The sequence below is a fragment of the Phytophthora parasitica genome, assembly GCF_000247585.1.
Source record: "Phytophthora parasitica INRA-310 unplaced genomic scaffold supercont2.13, whole genome shotgun sequence".
Classification (NCBI taxonomy): Eukaryota; Oomycota; class Peronosporomycetes; order Peronosporales; family Peronosporaceae; genus Phytophthora; species Phytophthora nicotianae.
The window spans coordinates 303,588-321,905 of NW_008648999.1; the positions used below are offsets into that span (position 1 = coordinate 303,588).

The window sequence follows — 18,318 nt, forward strand, 5'->3', positions numbered from 1 at the left end:
AAGTACGTGGTTGTTTCATGCTCTGCACAAATACTGATCCTGCTGTAGTTTCGTCCGTTGCGCCAGCGGTTGACACTTCGGTGACAGGACGTGAGGGTGTCGGCAGTTTAAGAGTCTCAGAAACTACTTGACCAGGTCACTTACTCGGAGCCAATGGACGAAGCAAAGGAGACTGTGGTTGATCCTCCAGCTGTATCTAACGCACAGGGAATGGTGGAATCATCGACGTCACCTCCTTCACCTGAGTTGACGCTGAGACTGGACGATTTATCGCTGGACAGAGCGCTAGACGATCAAGTTGGAACCAACGATGGTGAAGAAGAACAGAAAAGTAAAGACGAAGAAGAGTCTCCGCTACAGCGACAAGTACGAGCTCGACAAACACAGATAGATCGTGATGCAAAGCGCATGGAAGCTCGACTGCAGCGTAACTTGAAGCAGCAGCAAGCACACTACGCCCGACAGCGGAAACTATTCGAGAATTTGCGCGCGGAGTCATCTCCATCGTCAATGGACAGTAATTCGCCCCAGTCAAGTGATGATCCGTTCGTCAGACAACGTGTCAGCTCTCCCAGACAGCTAATCAACACTGCTAACACAAAATTTCGCTTACAGAAGGAGGAACTCGTGAGAATTGGCCCATTGTCACGGCAGAGAACTCGCTGTACACACGAAGGCCATCGACATCGCCACTCTCCACTCCCTAGTGACGACACTAACGATGAAGACGATGATTCTCATGCTCAAAACATGCTCCGTCGCATCAAGGAGAAAGCACGAGTCGAATTCCACCTCAATCGGTTATCTAATGGTGACAGTTCGACACCTGAGGGTACTGGAGTCCACTCCAAGGCCCCGACAGCCTTTCTGGAGGAAATGCAGCAACAAGAAGCATCGAACGACGCATTACGCCGTCAATTGGAACTTTTGCGTCGCTTACAATTGGAGAATAATCGCTTTCGACAAGAAGCTCGGTCACTGCGAGAGCGGAACGAGGCGCTAAAAGAGCGTGACGAGATCCGAGAGCGTGAAGCGAAGCGATTACGAGATGAAGTAAGCGAGTTGGACGCTAGAGCTCAGCGTGATCAAGCGAGTCTAGCGACGGCAGCACAGACGACACACAAGCTGAAGATGACGCAGAAGAAGTTCACAGCAGCCCAAGCGGAGATCCGCGATCTCCAGGCCGCTGTACAAGAAGCACGTGAAGCACGAGACCAGTTGCAATCCGAATCACAGCTGGAGATCTCAGATTTAGTACTGGAAGTGAAGCGCTGGAAGCGCAACACGAAGCAGCTTCGTCAACAGGAACAGCGCAGTGGAGAAGAAATCGAGTTCTACAAGAAAACTATTGCAGCGTTAGAAGCAGAAGTTGCTGACCGGCGTAGTAAACTCAAAGATGCAAAGCGTGAGATCGCCCAACTAACTGCGACGATAGAGGAGAAGACTACACAGTGCGAGTCAGTCGAAACGTCCGCTGCGGATTGTGTAAAGCGCATGGAGGAAGGCATGGAGGCGCTACAGAAGACTCATACACACGAGCGTGAGAAGCGCAAGAAAGTCGAGTCTGTGCGCAGCAATCTGCAAATGCAATTGGAGCGCATGCGAGCGGAAAACGCTCTGCTACTGGACAAGAAGCGGGAGTTGGAGCAACAATTAGCTCTCTTCCAGGACCATTGGAAGGAGCGCAAGCAAGGCTATCAGGACCAACTGCAGAGGTTTGCTGCTCAGCTGGAGGAACACGTCTCCAAGCACAAAAGCGACGCTGCTACGATAGGCAGTCTACGTGAGGAGTACGAAGCTCTTGAGAGTCGCCTAGGAGAAGCTCAAGCAGTAGCCAAGGAGCTAAAGTCAGAGATTGCTGAAGAAGCACACATAGCTCAGAAGCAAGCCGAAGCACTGCGTAAATACGTTGAAAGAGCTCTTCACGGCACGAGTGAAGCCGATGACGCGTCATTGGAAGCTCAAGTGGATACAGGGCGATCATGTGAAGTGCCAGATCTTCAGGTGGTTCAAGCTGCGATATCAGCCCTACGAAACGAGACTATGAACATTGTGCACGAGTTCCAACGAGCTCGACATCTTGTTCGACAGCAAGGCAGCAAACTGACGCTAGCCGTCGAGCATGTAACTGAGTTGGAGCATTTGCGAGCGGAAGATGCGGCAAAGATGAAGGAATTGCGGGAGCAGTGTAAACTGGCGGAACAGGCACGTGATATCGTTAGTAAGGAGAAGATGGAGGTGCTCAAGTGGAGCGAGCAGAACTGCGAGAGAATTGAGAGTTTGGAAGCAGAGCTGAAAAAATGTGGGCAGCTTGTTCTTCGAGCACGGAAGGAGATACATGACGCTCTTGACGCGGACGAGTCTTGGGATAAACCGGAGGCTGTCAGTGGTGAGCCACTTACGCGGGCATTTGCTGCGCTTCAAAAGGATGCTGGTGTTCTTGTGGCCATGAGAGATAACTGGCGAACAGAGAGTGAAAAACTATCTCATGACGTAAAGGAAGCGCAGTCGCAAGTTCAGTCACTGGAGAAGGAGATAGCAGCTAAAGCTGATGAGTTCAAAGAGACACTGGAGGAGGTTGAGCGTGTCCATAGCAAGAACGCTGAGGAGCAAAAACTCCACTTTGAGCAGTGCATTGCTGATGTAGATAGTGAACGAAAAGCGCTGGAGACGAAGCTGCAGGAGGAATCCGTTAAGAGTACTCAGCAAGAAGAGAACAACGCGAAACTGCAGCAGCTAGTGGACGGGTTTGAAGAGGATCTTCCTGTCTTCGCTACGATCCTGCATCTTTTCGTTCTTGTAGTGCAACCACTCATTCTTCAAGTGAGTGATTTACTATCTCAAAAGCGATACCTCATTCGCGAAAACGCCGAGTTTGCTCAAGCTCATGAACAGATGGAATGTATTGGCCAAGTGTTGAAGGAGATGATTCCAGCTGCAACTCAGAATGAGGAGAAAACTAAAGAACGACAACGCCAACGAACGTTTCGACGTGTGGTGGTTGCTGTGTTTGCCATGAATCGGTTCCAGCAATTCGCCTCTAATACTTCAGATGAGGATCATCAGAGTGCGTACGGGCTCTCTGCACCGCTCAAGATGGTGAAATCGAGAAAAAGAACTAGTTCACTGTCATCCCAATCTACAATTATCAAGGTGTTATCTCCACAGCAGACATTGTCGAAACTCTCTCTTCGTCCGCTGTTGGAGCGACTCAAAAAGATGGAAATCGCGGACAAAATTGCACAAGTTATGGAGTCAAACACAACAGTATCAGGGCATTTACCAGCTTTTCTCGGTAATTTGATTTTAAAAGTGGTAATGACTATCAATCCTACGTCGAAGGAGCTTTTAGTGGCCAACACCAACGGAACCTTCCACTGTCAGGCTTTACTAGAGCGTCGGCGACGATCAGCCAAGAAACGAATTGACCAGCGCGATGATATGCTGGCAGAATATGACACTTCTCCATCTTTTGAAGAAGATCTTCCGACTGTGGTGTTGATTCGGAAACGTATTCTAGCTCTCGGTAAGCGAGTAGAAGACCTGCACTATCAGCGGAATTCATTGCAGAAAGAGAACTACGAGTTCCAGTTCCAACTGGATCAACAGGCCAATAGCTTGAAAGACATGGAAGGTTTACTGAAGAAAACACAAGATCTGCAAGACGAGATGGCGGCTCTGCGTACCCAAACAGACCAAGAGCTGCAACGAGCTCATCAAGAACACGAAGCGAAGGGCCAGGAAATGCAATCGAAGGAAGGCGAGTTGATCGAAGCTCAGATGACGATTGAATCATTGCAAACCGATGTTTCAGACGCTGAAAGTCGGATTGAAAGGGTGGAAGCGGAAAAGGTCTCGTTGCAGCGTGAGCTTGACCAGTTAAAGAGTAGTTCCATTGAAGAGGAAGAGAAAGCGGATAAATCGAAATCCGCAGCACGTCGCCAAGAAGAGGAAGTCCGAAGCCTCAAACAGGCGGTCAAGAAGGCACACGATCTTTATCAGAAGGTTAGCTGGCAACTGGAGCAGGAGGTTCAGGACAAAGCGGCATTGCAAACAATGGTGAACCATTTACGTCAACAACAGGAGAAGACGGAGCGAGAGCTCCGCGAAGAGAAGTTACGAGAGCTGGAAAAGAGTTTTAATGACAGTGAGAGTGACGGGGGCGACGTGGAGGATTCATACAATAAGGCAAGAGTGTTACGGAAATCGTGTGAAGCTAAGACGCGTGGTGCCAGTTGTTCAAGTCCGACTACGAAATCCAGAAGAAAGACCTCTTTCGCTCCAACGATTGACATCAATGGTCTGAATTGTGCGTCTCGGCGTCGAAAGTGTGAGAACAGTGTGTCCAATGTTTCTCGTCAAAATGAATGCGATAGTCCGTCGTCGTCGTCGTCAGTGTCACCTTTACCTGCACGAGTCCACTCGAAAAACTCTCGTAGTTTGGAGGAAGAAGATAACTTTATGAATGAGTGGCAACAACTTAGTGTATCAAGGGCGCTAGTGGACACTACACATTGTGGAGTTCATAGCGATGCTAGTGATTTGTGTAAGGTTTCTCCTGCTAAGTTTTCTGGGTCCCCTAAAACTGTGTCGTGGGAGAAAACCACAACCGACAAGAGGAGACGACGAAAGGAGATTGACAAAGTGAATGCTGCTGTTCATGATTACATGGACCGAATTGACGACAAGTTGAGCAAGATGTATGGCATCCCGCCTTCATCCGCGATTCAGCGCTCAGCAATTCATCACAACACTAATGTGTCGAAATATCTGGACAACCCACGTTTTTCACACGATAAATCGCGTGACAGCGAATTGGAGTGGGAAACGGGGACCGCTGGCCTTAAGACTGACGAAGTTCGTGCCCAGCAATATCATTCAGACATGAGATTTAACGATGACTAACGTTAAGTGATCAAAGCACTTGGTTCACTGTGTGAATTCTCTGCATCGTATAGAATAAGAATGTACTACGAAGTACCAAGCTACAAGAAGGGTGACAATCAGAAGAAAACAACAATGAAACACAGAATTCCATGCAATACGAACACGTATAAACATGTATTTGCCTCCTCATGCCTTCGTTCCTTTTTGAGTCGATATTGTGAAGCTCAGCTGTTCGCGGAGATGGCTACACCAAGGGTTTGTAGCCATCGCTGGAATTGTTAAACCAAGTTGAAGAGAAGTTGAAGGTTGTGATGGCTACAGCGGAATACGATCTAACATATGGATTGGGTGGGTTGCAAGCCTCCGTTGTTAACAATAATTATTAGGCGCTCTACACGTAGCACGGCGGGGTACGAGAGCCGCCATGTCGCTCCGAGCAGCCTCCTCCTTCTCTCTCCTTCCAGCTGCCAGTAGACCTGCAGCCACATGCACTTACTTGCTCTCGTCCGGCCGAAGCTGCGTCGTCGTATCCTCCGCTTCGGATTTCTTGCCACCGTGTGCGCTGCAGCTGCAATTGCATTTGCAGTCTTCTGGCCGGGTCTGCGTCCTCGTCTTCGTCTCGGTGACGGCCTCGACCGCGGCCTTCGTTTCTGTCTCCCCTTCGGTCTCAGTATCCTCCTCCGTCTTTGTCTCCGTTTTTTCCTCCTTCTTCTTTCCCTCAACCTTCTCGTCCTGTGCTTGCGTCGTCGCCTGTCCTTCAGCGCCTCCAAGGTGCAGAATCTCGGCCAGCGACGGCAAATTATTATTGCCAGGCGATCCCTGACTGGCTGCCGCTGCAGCATCCTCAGGAGACGCTGTGGTGTCCACCGTCACGCCCGAGTCCACTTCCATGGGCTCAGATTTGTCTTGGTTAATCGTCGTGGCTTGTTGTGCTAGAATATTCAACAGCTGATCATTGGTGACGCCTGCTGCAGCCGCTGCTGCTGCCACAGCCTCCGAGCCAGACTTGAGCTGCAAGTCGGCCACGCCGTAGGGCGAAACGATGATTTTGGGCTCGCCCTTAGGATCCGCCTTAATGTCCACGGGCGTGGGGGCGCTACCGGTCGCGGTGGTGGTAGGGTTGGCATTGGCATTGGCATTGCTCTTCTTTTGGTTGCGCAGACCGCGTTGGCGACGATGGATCTTCTGGCGGTACTTCTGCGCGTGGGTCATGGTCTGGCGCGGCGTCTTGGTGCCAATAAAGTCAGCCACTTTCTTCCACGGGCCGGCCGGATACTTCTCTAGCGCCGCGAGGAAGCGCTCGTGCTCCTCCTTGGTCCACATTTGGATCTTGTTCTTAGCCGACATGACTACGGCGCCTGCTTTGGCCTCTGTGGGGCGCAAACGGATCACTTTCTCCTTCGTTGCGCCTCCAGCGGCATCAGGCGCCTGCTCGAAGAGCTGGTTGTATACGCTACGCGAGATGGTCATGGTGGGTCTCCTCTCTCCGTGGCAGTGGCAAAGTGAGCGCTATCGGTGGTGGATGAAGCCTCCTTTGCCGCGACACGACGCGGCGGCGGATTTTAGGGTTACACACGCATGGCATGTACCCATTCTACACGGCTGCGTGTGGTTGGAGGAAAATGCGATCTGGGTTCAAACTGGATCTCTGGTGGGTACACACATCAATGACTTGGAGTTTGTAAGATGGTCCGACGTTCGCAGAAACTGCGCGCGACTATTGGATGAAAATGAAAACAGCATGGAGCTGTAGGCTACAGCCTTTAGCTGCCAACTGGAGACTCGGATATGCTACATGCACGGGGCCCGAACGGGGCGAGAGGCTTTACAGGGCGAACTACTTTCCGGTCTAAAAAAGCGCTACAGTAGTTGAATGATTCGACGACGCGGTCGGAATGGTGGCGGCCCGGGAACAAACATGGTATCTCTGCGGCAAATCGGTGCTGCTGGCTTGCGCACGTGCCAATTTGGCGGCAATCCATCACTTCTTGACATGGAGCAACAGGTTGAACCTGCTTCTGAACCTGCACGCGTGACGAGGATGTACATGTATCTCGCGCAGCTCGCCAAGCTTGGTAATCGCGAATGGCTGCGCCACCACACCACACCGAGAGCAGCAAGGGCGTCTTGCAGCTGCATGGAGGCCGAACGACAGCGGGTTTTCTGGGCGCGTCAGGTGCCGCAATGAGACACCGTGTCTGATCGAAATGCCACTACCACTGCGCCGATGGTGTCGTCGACAGCAGAGTCTCCTTACCTGCTGCTACGGTGCGATGGTGTTTTCCGCTGCACCTTGCAGCGCCTCGCAGCTTTTGCCCTGTGTCATTGCTGCTATCCATGGCAAGGATCCTGCCGCAATACATGAGATGGCTCCAGCTTTTTAGAACAGCGCGTGTACCCATCGGCTCCATTTTTCGCAGCATATCCGTTGGCTGGGTCTCGTGCAGAGACCGCTCCTCTGCGCCAAGTCCCTCGCCGTTGTTCAATTTCAATCGGACACCTGTGGCCGCCGTCGCAAAAGAGTACGGCACTGCATCCCATTGAGACATCGCTACGGCGCGAGTCCAATAATCCAGGCGAGCCACTGCGGAGAGTCTCCTGTTAAGATCTCTCTAGGTCTCTACAGGAGACACTCATTCAGACCAAGGGCGGACTGACTCCGCCGTTGCTGGAAGCTCTTCTTTGCTCGCCACACGCCAGTGTCTTGACGGCAACAGCTGGTGTGGATGAATGGGTACCTTGTGTTGGAAATGGTCGCTGGAAAAAAGAGTACAATCACTTCAACTTGGCCACGAAAAGCTGCACTTAACTATCAGCAAATGCTTCTTGTTTATTACAATAAAATGTTTGACACTGGAGATACCTGTTGCCGTTCAGGTCGAGGCCTATACCGTTGCGAAGATGGCGGCGCTATTGTATGGAGCCTGGTAGGGCTTAAAAGACAAGGCAGCGAGCAATCAGAATATTTCAGCACCGTCTTCTTTTGCCGTTGGAAGACAGATTCTGGCATCTAGTTTAAGACATGGCCAAGCCAGGAGTAGGGATGGATGCGGATAACATCAAGTGAGGCACGATAAACGTCTTCTTGACTCATGCGAGGCAAAGAGGCAAGCAAGGACTGCCCTGCTCGCATCGAGGTACTCCAAAATGGGCGCTACATGTACATTAGACTTTTTGTCCCGGTGCTGCATCTAGCAGGGGTCTCATGCCATTTGAAATGGCCCATTTCGAGTCAACCCATTCGCATGGCATTGTTTTGCAGGGAGCCCAAAATTAAAATTGCCTAAAATAAACAAGTAGTATAGTACCAGAAATACTGACGCTCATAGTGCAATAGAAAAAAGGTATCTTAGTATTCTAAAATCACATACCAGTACTACTTCAGCATATATCTGAATGGGTTGTAATGTTATCATTATTTGATTGTGGCGTCGGCCATAAATTATTACAGTTATCTCCACCAGTTTGACCGATCACGGAGCGTCATTGGACAAGCTTCGCCGATTAATGTACTACCCTCAATACTACTTCAGCATATATCTGAATAGGCTGTAATGTTATCATTTTTTGATTATGGCGTCGGCCATAAATTATTACAGTTATCTCCACCAGTTTGACCGATCACGGAGCGTCATTGGACAAGCTTCACCGATTAATGTACTACCCTCAATACGTGTTAGTATTTCTGATAGCTTAAACCAACAGTACTATTATCAGAAAAGGAGATAGTACTACGTTTGCAGTTTGGCTCGAATTAATTTGTTTTGGGCAGGATGTGTTTTGCTATTTTGGGCTGGACACAGCCAGGGCGCAGAATGAATCCACATCGTATCCATCAAGTGTAATGTCCCGCTTAAGTGCGATCGGTTCCTCGCTCTTCGCGTCGCTGTTTGTCTGGACTGGCGCTCCGCCCGGGCCAAGCCACCAAAGCCAATTCTTCCTTTCCCTCCTCTTTGTCACTACATGCAGCGGTGCCAGGCGTGGGGGTGCTAAGAAGCGGGAAAGCAAGATGACGATTTCGGCCAATGTGCGCAAGGAGCTGTTCGAGATGACGAACAGCGAGGGCAAGCTCATCCGCATCAAGCCCACGGAGGCCAAGGCGGGCACGACGGTCTACTCGTCCAAACAGAGCCAGCCCCTTAAGATGTGGACCCAAGAGGAGCACGAAAAGTTCCTGGAGGCCATGGAGAAATACCCAGCGGGGCCCTGGAAGGTCATCGCCGCCTTTATCGGCACCAAGACGACTCGTCAGACCATGACCCACGCGCAGAAGTACCGCCAGAAGATCAGTCGCTGGCGTCGCGGACTGCGCCACAAGGGCCGCAAGCAGGCTGGAGACGACGGTTCCCAGCACAGCGAGGCCGACGCGCAAGAATACTCGGCCAAGCAGAATCTCTTCAAGGCCATCGAGTATGTCTCAGGCGACGAGATGACCGGTCAATACGGCCGGGTCGGTGCACCTGCGAACTCAACCGTGAGCCCTACGCGCTCGCTTACGGGCGTGCCTGGCCACGAGGCGCCGCGGAGTGAGCTCTTCCGTCTGGCGGAGCTCGCGTCCATCGAGGTGATGAAGCAGGAGCCTGTGGCCGTCCCCACTGTGCCGTCCATGCCGTCGTCTCCCCCCGACGTGGAGATGGCCGACATGTCGAGCCCCGTGATGGTCAAGCAGTGTCCCGAGGAAGTCGTGGCTCGTGCGTCTGTGGAGTTTAGCGAGAAGATCCGCAAGATGGAGTGGGGCAACAACCAGGATGGCTTCATCCGACCCAGCCCCGAGTGGAGCATGCAGAAGACCGAGGTGCGACTGTCTCCGTTGCGGGCCTCCCCCGACGGCAGTCCCTTCCCGGCTCGCAAGTTCGGCGGCGTTCTCAGCGCCATCACTGAGATGTCGTATCAGAACGCACAGAACCGCCTGCCTCTGCCCCTCTCGTCGACGCCGATGCTGTCCCCCATGCGTGTCCCAGGCGCCGAGGAGCGCAAAATGCAGCAACAACAAAGCGGTGCCGGCGCGTTCCGTCTTCCCCCGCTGAACGTCGTGAGCACCCAGACCCCCAGCGTGTACTCTATCCCACCGCTGCGCTCCAAGATCGACCCGAGCGTATTGAGTGGCCGAGCCTACTACACGTCCACGAACTAGAACTGAGTGAAGGATGGGCGAGATGAAGCAGACGGAGAGTGGCCGAGTCGGGTGTGTCGTGTGGTGTTTGCTGGTGCTGAAGCAAGAGAAGGCGACACTTTGACAAGGTGCATTGTTCCGTGGAGGATGGACAAAACTACGAGAAAAAAATGAAACAAGAAGAAGACGGAGACTGCAGCGGTCTGAACCGACAAGTGGAGGGCAACGAGTGATCGCAGCTCAAAGCCCGTCTGCTCTGGTGCCAAGGCTTCTGCTTCAAGGGGATTTATGATGGAGTTGAAGCGTATGATGGGGTGCTGACAGAGCGGGTGGATGCTGAGCTTCGAGTCACGTCGAGTGGTGTGAACTGCGAGTGAGCAGAAGGGGAAATCGTCCGCAGGCAAGTGGAACTTGTGGGCGATTTGGAGTCGTCGATGGACAAGTGTGCGAACTTTTGATTGTGACTTTTTTTTTAGAATTTTTGGACAAAATAGGAAGGAACTATTTAGCAAACCGGCGCGAGGAGACTGGCCTGGCGCTGGTTTCCGCCTTGGCGGAGCCAAGACATCATCATCAACCACAGTATGGAAAACAAAATAAAAACAGCATTGTAACAAGCACGGCGACAGTTCTCCAGTCAGCGAGTCGAACGTTTTGGTGGTCGTACATGTGGTTGCATTAACGATTCACGGTTATTCGTCTACTGGTTGTAGTTACGGCTGGACAGTCTCCCAAGCTGCAAGTGAAACTTGTCATGTAGTATAGCGCAGACAAGCAAGCACAATACCTGCGGCAGACATGAAGCTTCGAATGCACCGTGGCGATAATAAAGTTAGCGAGGAGTGTCCGGTCTTCATCGATCAATATCGCTAGCTCAAGTGCAACCTGCAGCAATCCAACGGAATGTAACTACTAGGTGGCGAAGTGGTCTGAACGAAGCTCACTGTCCTCCTAAATAGGTGTCGAAGTGGTCTGAACGAAGCTCGCTGTCCTCCTAAATGGTGAGCTTTGTTCAGAATGAAGTTTGCTGCGCTGCACAGCCTTTATAAACATTTTTATAATGTTCAAGTACATGTATATCGCTACCTTAGTGAAGACTCTTTCTCAGTGCAAACGTCAGCACGCTGGCAATGAACTCAGGGTGGAGATACATCCTGTGTCTTCATCCTGAGTATTATACATGTAATAAAAGAATAAAAATAACAGCTGTCTGGATAAGATTGCTAAAAATGGCTACATTCACCGCGTCAAAACTGCACGATTAGACATGGGATGCTAATAATCACGCCGATTCGACGCCTCGTTCTTCAACGTGGTTTAACTTCACAACCGTCCGGTCCCCTTCGTCCTTGCCGGTGGTCCTGTCCTCACCATACCATTTCCCAACTTGCCTGCAACCCCCACAGTCTCCAACAACTCGTAAAAGAAAACATGGCCCCCTCCGCAGACGACATGAAGCTCGTGGGCTGCAAGAATTTCGTTCGCCACAACCCCATGACCGACCGCTTCGATGTGCACAAGTTCCACCACATCGAGTTCTACTGCGCAGATGCCACCAACGTGGCTCGCCGCTTCGCTTGGGGTCTGGGCATGGGCCAGATCGGCAAGTCCGACCAGTCCACAGGCAATCACGTGTCGGCCAGCTACGTCATCCAGAGCGGAGAAGTCAAGCTGGTGTTCACGGCGCCGTATGCGCTCGAGACGGAGAAGGCACCCGACGCTGTGAGTCCCATTCCCGGCTACGATCCGGAGTTCGCGCAGAAGTTCGTGATGAAGCACGGACTGGCGGTGCGTGCAGTGGGAATTCTCGTCGGTGACGCCAAGGCCGCGTACGAGAGTTCAGTACAGAACGGTGGCGTGGGTGTGCTGAAGCCTCACACGCTGACTGACAAGGAGTCGGGCAAGACGACGACTGTGTCGGAGGTGAAGCTGTACGGCGACGTGGTGATCCGTTGGGTGAGCGGCGACTTTGAAGGTCCGTTCGTGCCTGGCTACGAGAAGTGTGAGTGTCCCGATGTGAGCATCGGCATCCAGCGTCTGGATCACTGCGTGGGCAACGTACCCAAGTTACTGGACGCTGTCAAGTACATCACGGGCTTTACGGGTTTCCACGAGTTCGCCGAGTTCACGGCTGAAGATGTGGGCACGCTGGACTCGGGACTCAACAGTATGGTGCTGGCCAGCAACAACGAGATGGTGCTACTGCCCGTGAACGAGCCAACGTTCGGCACGAAGCGCAAGAGTCAGATCCAGACGTACCTGGAGCAGAATGTGGGTGCGGGTCTGCAGCACATGGCACTCAAGACGGACGATATCTTCCATACTCTGGCGGAGATGCAGAAGCGTAGCCATGTTGGTGGCTTCGAGTTCATGCCCCGACCTAACAAGGTCTACTACGAGCAGATGCCGGAGCGTATTGGAGACGCTTTGACCAAGGAGCAGTACAAGCAGATCGAGCAGTTGGGTCTGCTGGTCGACAAGGACGACCAAGGTATTCTGCTACAGATCTTCACCAAGCCTTTGGGCGATCGCGCGACGGTCTTCTTTGAGATCATCGAGCGTGTGGGCTGCATGAAGGACATTGCTGGTCGTCTGGAGCAGGCTGCAGGCTGCGGAGGCTTCGGCAAGGGCAACTTTTCTGCTCTGTTCAAGTCGATCGAGGACTATGAGAAGTCGTTGAACGTGTAAGGTCGGTGATTGGAGGTTTGAATAAATGAGAATGGTTAGTGCGCGCCAAGTTAACAATGAATTTCGTATGATGTCAACTTCGGTGGTGATGTTAGCGTTGTATTATTTTTTGTCATGGTCTAGTTTCTCGTCCGAGCTCCGATAGACTCGCATGCTTTAAGAATTTATCAGCTCGGTTTGTATGAGGAGTACTTAATCATCGCAACAAGGAGATGAGGCCGATGGCTCTTTGCTTTTCATGCCTCTCATCGCACTAGAGATGCAGCATTTTCACTCTCGATCCAAAACCGCCCACAGTGGCCAGGTGGTGAGGCCTTACTACTTTACAAAGCTGTGAGGAGTACTATCGGTCGGCATTGTTTTCCGAAGTGTATCCGCTAATTTGTAAACCCTGTTCTAGTTTTAGAAAATGTCGGCATTCGAAGTTAGAGATACCGGTAATAAACGAGAAATATATATATTTTAGCTCCCACATCAACAAATTTGTCGAACTGTATTGTCAAAATTTGTTATCGTCAATATTTCAGGCTTGATTTCCTCCACCAGTCAACATTACCGCCTACAGCCATGGACTCCAAGGCGACGCGGTTCCTTACGCAATTCTCGCGCGCAGTGTTCCAGCAGTGGACGCAGACACCCGATCGCGAGCAGTTCTGGGAGGATGGCGCCTTTTTGCACGGGATACTGGAGGAGGCGGTGGCCAAGCTACCGCGTGGAAAACTCAAAGCGCAACTGGCGCGCGACTTGACACCTCTGGAGACGCAGTTGGCCTCACTGCTGCGCGAGTTGCACATCGAATACGTGAAGAGTCAGCAGAAGGAGACGACGCAGACGCACGGCGCTCCACTGAATGAGGTGGTCACGCAGTTAGAGCTCACGCAGGCTGTCGCGGATGAACAGCGCAGGCTCGCTGGTGTGCTAGCATTAGACGCAGGTATTGATGGCGTGCAGCAAGCCGATGATACCCAGGCGGAAGACGCCGAGAGTCTTGTACAGCTCTTTTCTCTCGTGGCTGCGCGCAACTACGAGACGCCGCAGGAGCAACAGCACAAGCGCGGCCTCGTGCTGAGACGACTGGCAGCTTGTGTGAAGCAGCAGGTGGAGAAGCTGCCGAGAAACTGGAGCTGCAATGAAGACGACGATGTGTCCAAGCAGGTTCAACAGTTGCGCACACTGCTGGAGCGCGTCGTTGTCCAGGACGCTGTAGCACTATCTCAAGTTGCTGGCGGGGGCTTGACGGCCCCATGGACGTCGTTTTACCGTCCAGAAGAGAGCAAAGAGCTGAAGCAGGTGGTCTACGATGAAGAGATGGCCAACATCTATGGCGCTTTACTCGCGCTGGCAGTTTACTTCCCCATTGACAGCGACAATGAGGTGGAGACGTCGGATGAGTTTTCCGGTTCAGAGGACGAGGAGGAAGAGCAGACACCTAAGCAAAACTCGCAGAAGCGGAAGAAGCTGAGTGCTGTGGCACAGGCCCAACTCACGACTCGGCAAGTACTGCTTGCGGCCCAGATGCGCCAACGTAAACTCCACCAGAACGGCCAGTGGCTCGTGTCTGTACTGACGTTCGTACACAATTTGCCCAAGCCCACGACCTACTTAGACGAAGATGAGGACGAAGCTCTGGACGAACAGGACCGCCGTGCACTGCTTGGTTGTCTCGGCCAAGTTTATTCGTGCTCGTTCACCAATGTGGCTCTGTTCGACCGCGCTAAGGAGAGTGTTACAGAAGAAAAAGTTGCAGAACAGGATCGTGCGCTGTTCGAGGCCGTTGTGTGTCTACGTCACGCGGCACATTTCATGCGTGTCGAGCTCAAGTCGAGTCTGCCGGCTATCACCACAGCTATGGCACATCTGGCCGGCGTGCCGCTGCCTACGAGCTTCGTGTCTTGGCTGGACCACGAGCAGACAGCCAGTCCCAAATCTGTGTTTGAGAAGGCTGCGCAGCGGTTGTGGAAGAAATGCTTTGACCAGAACAAGATGGTGAACATTCTGCTGAGCTCGACTGACCTGACGGCGGAGGAGCTTCCTCTTATTCAGAAGGTGAGTCGTGTTGCCTTTGTATTGTGTTGTTAGTTCTAGAGAGTCCAACTGTATTGCTGTGTTCATTGTGCAGAGTTACATGGAACATCTGCAGAGAATGACTGAGGGCAACTTGGACAAGCCGAAGACTCAGGTAGATGCGGTTGAAGCAGCAGAGGAAGCGATTTCCGACGCTGCTAGTTTGTTCTACGTGGATAACGCTGGTGGAGAAGATGGAGAGAAGCAAAGCAAGTCCAAGAAGAAACGTGCGAACAGGAAGAAGAAGCGTGCGAACCAGGGCGACGCGGTGGCTTCCTCGAAGCGCAGCCGAGCTTCGAGCAATTAGGCCCTAGGACTGTGAATATAACAAGATGAATTCCCATTGATTCATCGACTTGCTGGTCCTTGCTGGTCCTTGATGGATGCTAACCAGGTGCACTGGTCAAGGATCGAACTGGAATCGTCGAAGATAATTCGGCATTATTGTCGATGTATTGAAAACGAAGAAAAATGGTGCTCGAAGAACACTCCACCAGTATGTAATTCGAAGTACCTGGTTGCGGTATTTGAGCTTGGTGGTAGACCATCACGCTGGCGTCGCGAAGAATTTATCCCGCTGTGGTGCCACTTTACTTACTACAGTAGTAGAAATGATGAAGATGCCGAAGCCATTTCAGCTGCTGACACTGTTCCGGCGAGCGTATAGGTTCTTCAACATGAGGCGCCACTAAAAGATGTGCAATGGTCTCATTTAATGAGGCCACTGTACCATGTAGATTCATGGGTTTCTGTACGACATACTAGGCAGCATGTATTAATAACGAAGATTTCACGATTGTATCTTTTCTCAAAACTTCAGTAGCCTTACACGTTCAACGACTTCTCATAGTCCTCGATCGACTTGAACAGAGCAGAAAAGTTGCCCTTGCCGAAGCCTCCGCAGCCTGCAGCCTGCTCCAGACGACCAGCAATGTCCTTCATGCAGCCCACACGCTCGATGATCTCAAAGAAGACCGTCGCGCGATCGCCCAAAGGCTTGGTGAAGATCTGTAGCAGAATACCTTGGTCGTCCTTGTCGACCAGCAGACCCAACTGCTCGATCTGCTTGTACTGCTCCTTGGTCAAAGCGTCTCCAATACGCTCCGGCATCTGCTCGTAGTAGACCTTGTTAGGTCGGGGCATGAACTCGAAGCCACCAACATGGCTACGCTTCTGCATCTCCGCCAGAGTATGGAAGATATCGTCCGTCTTGAGTGCCATGTGCTGCAGACCCGCACCCACATTCTGCTCCAGGTACGTCTGGATCTGACTCTTGCGCTTCGTGCCGAACGTTGGCTCGTTCACGGGCAGTAGCACCATCTCGTTGTTGCTGGCCAGCACCATACTGTTGAGTCCCGAGTCCAGCGTGCCCACATCTTCAGCCGTGAACTCGGCGAACTCGTGGAAACCCGTAAAGCCCGTGATGTACTTGACAGCGTCCAGCAACTTGGGTACGTTGCCCACGCAGTGATCCAGACGCTGGATGCCGATGCTCACATCGGGACACTCACACTTCTCGTAGCCAGGCACGAACGGACCTTCAAAGTCGCCGCTCACCCAACGGATCACCACGTCGCCGTACAGCTTCACCTCCGACACAGTCGTCGTCTTGCCCGACTCCTTGTCAGTCAGCGTGTGAGGCTTCAGCACACCCACGCCACCGTTCTGTACTGAACTCTCGTACGCGGCCTTGGCGTCACCGACGAGAATTCCCACTGCACGCACCGCCAGTCCGTGCTTCATCACGAACTTCTGCGCGAACTCCGGATCGTAGCCGGGAATGGGACTCACAGCGTCGGGTGCCTTCTCCGTCTCGAGCGCATACGGCGCCGTGAACACCAGCTTGACTTCTCCGCTCTGGACGACGTAGCTGGCCGACACGTGATTGCCTGTGGACTGGTCGGACTTGCCGATCTGGCCCATGCCCAGACCCCAAGCGAAGCGGCGAGCCACGTTGGTGGCATCTGCGCAGTAGAACTCGATGTGGTGGAACTTGTGCACATCGAAGCGGTCGGTCATGGGGTTGTGGCGAACGAAATTCTTGCAGCCCACGAGCTTCATGCTATTAGCGTCGGCGCCCGGAGCCATGTTGAGCAATTAGGATTGAGGTTCTTGAGGATTGCACAGCAAAATGTAAAATGGCATAGACCACCGGCAACACGGCAGGAGAAATCGATGGGATCTGGTTGAAGGTAAAGCACCATACATACCATACATAGTGAGCGTCAAATACTCATGATAGGGACGCCAGTCTAATCTTCAAGTTTTGACGCCATTTCACGAAATTGAACATGGAGCCACTTTTGCATTGGCATTTTTGCAGCAACAACTCTTCTATCGCGCTCCAATCATTCTTCTCTTCTATTATCTGCATGCATTCCCAGCACCTCACCATGAGGGAGTCATCCAAATTCCATCCGCCAGCAAACAAATCGAATGAACCCGCGTTAGTAAACACGCCAACCCACTCCTCTTGAACCCACTTCGCCCTTCTCAAATAATAATGAGGCCCGTGCGTTCATATACGATGAATAACACGGTCGAGAGCAGCACCATGATGCCCGCACCGATCCACATTTTGTCCTGCTTGGCCTGCCACTCGAGCGCCTTAAGTGTCTTCCGCACCTCGGCGATTTCGGCGTTCACGCTGCCATATTCCTCGTGGGAACTGCGCAGACTCAGGCGTCCGTCGTCCAGCACTTTGGTAACAGAGCTCACTCGTTCGATTTCCTGGGACATGACCTGTCTTGTACGTTTCAGCGCCGCTGTCACGTCCACAGCCGAGCCTGAGGAATTGCTAGCGCTGGAGGCCTTTGCCTGCCGTGGACTCTGCGGCAGTAAGCTGCGACGCTGCTGCTCGAGGCGCTCGAGCTTGGCGCGCTGGCGATAGGCCACGAGCACTTTCCTGCAGTTAGCCGTGTGGCTTTGTAATTGAGTCGTGGACTTCTCCACCTTCTGTGCTGCCTCCTTCGCCTCCTTGGCGTCCTCTAGCTCTTGGATCCAGTCTTGTGCGTCCGAGAGAGCACGACGATATGCGGAGATACCCTCGCTTACTTTCTCCTCAAGTGTCTGCTCTTCCTCGGTGGAGAACGTCAAACGCTGTTGGACCGATGCGTCGTCCCCGCGGATGGACAGATTCGTTGACACATACTGCCACACACCGACGAGCTCGTGTTCCGCCTGCTGAAGCGCCTCCATTACGCGACGAGGTAGAGATGGCAAAAGAGATTGTAAAAAAAACCGATAACAATTTTGTCCGGGACATAGTGTCCCTTCCCAACGACTGTGTTTTTTGTCCAATCATTTCAATTTTTTTTGTCCAATCATTTCAATAAGCTCAATTTTATTGTAACCAACGAACGGACACGGATGGCATTCAGCAACCCTAATAACTTAGTGCCAAAAACTCGTCGTGACGCATACTGATTGGCCGGGATGGCATTCAGACGAAAATAACCCATTAAAAAATTTAATGGGTTTTTTTCGTCTGAATGCCATCCAACGGCAAAGCGACATTTTCATCGAAAGTTCAACGACGAAAAAAAATTGAATATAAATACGATTTT

The 18,318-nt window shown here is 52.1% G+C and overlaps 9 protein-coding genes across 9 annotated transcripts; 5 read left to right on the top strand and 4 right to left on the bottom strand.

Moving 5' to 3' along the window:
* Positions 1-153: 153 nt before the first annotated feature.
* On the top strand, positions 154-5,075 carry PPTG_07807 (hypothetical protein; the record flags this gene model as incomplete). The annotated part of the gene is made up of 1 exon (XM_008902171.1): positions 154-5,075. The coding sequence occupies one exon, from the start codon at positions 154-156 to the stop codon at positions 4,903-4,905; it is 4,752 nt and encodes a 1,583-aa protein (XP_008900419.1). The 3' UTR covers positions 4,906-5,075.
* Positions 5,076-5,095: 20 nt separating this feature from the next.
* PPTG_07808 (hypothetical protein) lies at positions 5,096-6,672 on the bottom strand. Its single transcript, XM_008902172.1, has one exon. The coding sequence runs from the start codon at positions 6,355-6,357 to the stop codon at positions 5,380-5,382; it is 978 nt and encodes a 325-aa protein (XP_008900420.1). The 5' UTR covers positions 6,358-6,672; the 3' UTR covers positions 5,096-5,379.
* Positions 6,673-6,760: 88 nt separating this feature from the next.
* PPTG_22202 (hypothetical protein) lies at positions 6,761-7,075 on the top strand (the record flags this gene model as incomplete). The annotated part of the gene is made up of 1 exon (XM_008902373.1): positions 6,761-7,075. One exon carries the CDS (start codon positions 6,761-6,763, stop codon positions 7,073-7,075), a length of 315 nt encoding a protein of 104 aa, XP_008900621.1.
* A 25-nt stretch (positions 7,076-7,100) lies between these two features.
* On the bottom strand, positions 7,101-7,436 carry PPTG_22203 (hypothetical protein; the record flags this gene model as incomplete). Its single annotated transcript, XM_008902374.1, has 1 exon — positions 7,101-7,436. The coding sequence occupies one exon, from the start codon at positions 7,434-7,436 to the stop codon at positions 7,101-7,103; it is 336 nt and encodes a 111-aa protein (XP_008900622.1).
* A 1,275-nt stretch (positions 7,437-8,711) lies between these two features.
* PPTG_07809 (hypothetical protein) lies at positions 8,712-11,113 on the top strand. Its single transcript, XM_008902173.1, has one exon. The coding sequence runs from the start codon at positions 8,732-8,734 to the stop codon at positions 10,019-10,021; it is 1,290 nt and encodes a 429-aa protein (XP_008900421.1). The 5' UTR covers positions 8,712-8,731; the 3' UTR covers positions 10,022-11,113.
* A 137-nt stretch (positions 11,114-11,250) lies between these two features.
* Positions 11,251-12,766, top strand: PPTG_07810 (4-hydroxyphenylpyruvate dioxygenase). The gene has a single exon (XM_008902174.1). It carries the CDS (start codon positions 11,273-11,275, stop codon positions 12,686-12,688), a length of 1,416 nt encoding a protein of 471 aa, XP_008900422.1. The 5' UTR covers positions 11,251-11,272; the 3' UTR covers positions 12,689-12,766.
* A 414-nt stretch (positions 12,767-13,180) lies between these two features.
* PPTG_07811 (hypothetical protein) lies at positions 13,181-15,548 on the top strand. The gene is made up of 2 exons (XM_008902175.1): positions 13,181-14,734; positions 14,808-15,548. Exons 1-2 carry the CDS (start codon positions 13,256-13,258, stop codon positions 15,057-15,059), a joined length of 1,731 nt encoding a protein of 576 aa, XP_008900423.1. The 5' UTR covers positions 13,181-13,255; the 3' UTR covers positions 15,060-15,548.
* Positions 15,549-15,577: 29 nt separating this feature from the next.
* Positions 15,578-16,840, bottom strand: PPTG_07812 (4-hydroxyphenylpyruvate dioxygenase; the record flags this gene model as incomplete). Its single annotated transcript, XM_008902176.1, has 1 exon — positions 15,578-16,840. The coding sequence occupies one exon, from the start codon at positions 16,838-16,840 to the stop codon at positions 15,578-15,580; it is 1,263 nt and encodes a 420-aa protein (XP_008900424.1).
* Positions 16,841-17,245: 405 nt separating this feature from the next.
* On the bottom strand, positions 17,246-17,950 carry PPTG_07813 (hypothetical protein; the record flags this gene model as incomplete). Its single annotated transcript, XM_008902177.1, has 1 exon — positions 17,246-17,950. One exon carries the CDS (start codon positions 17,948-17,950, stop codon positions 17,246-17,248), a length of 705 nt encoding a protein of 234 aa, XP_008900425.1.
* Positions 17,951-18,318: the final 368 nt, after the last annotated feature.

Coding starts and splice junctions, on each gene's coding strand:
- PPTG_07808 (XM_008902172.1), bottom strand. CDS start 6,357: ATGACCATCTCGCGTAGCGTATACAACCAGCTCTTCGAGCAGGCGCCT.
- PPTG_07809 (XM_008902173.1), top strand. CDS start 8,732: ATGTCCCGCTTAAGTGCGATCGGTTCCTCGCTCTTCGCGTCGCTGTTT.
- PPTG_07810 (XM_008902174.1), top strand. CDS start 11,273: ATGCTAATAATCACGCCGATTCGACGCCTCGTTCTTCAACGTGGTTTA.
- PPTG_07811 (XM_008902175.1), top strand. CDS start 13,256: ATGGACTCCAAGGCGACGCGGTTCCTTACGCAATTCTCGCGCGCAGTG. Junction 14,735..14,807: donor AGCTTCCTCTTATTCAGAAG/GTGAGTCGTGTT, acceptor TTCATTGTGCAG/AGTTACATGGAACATCTGCA.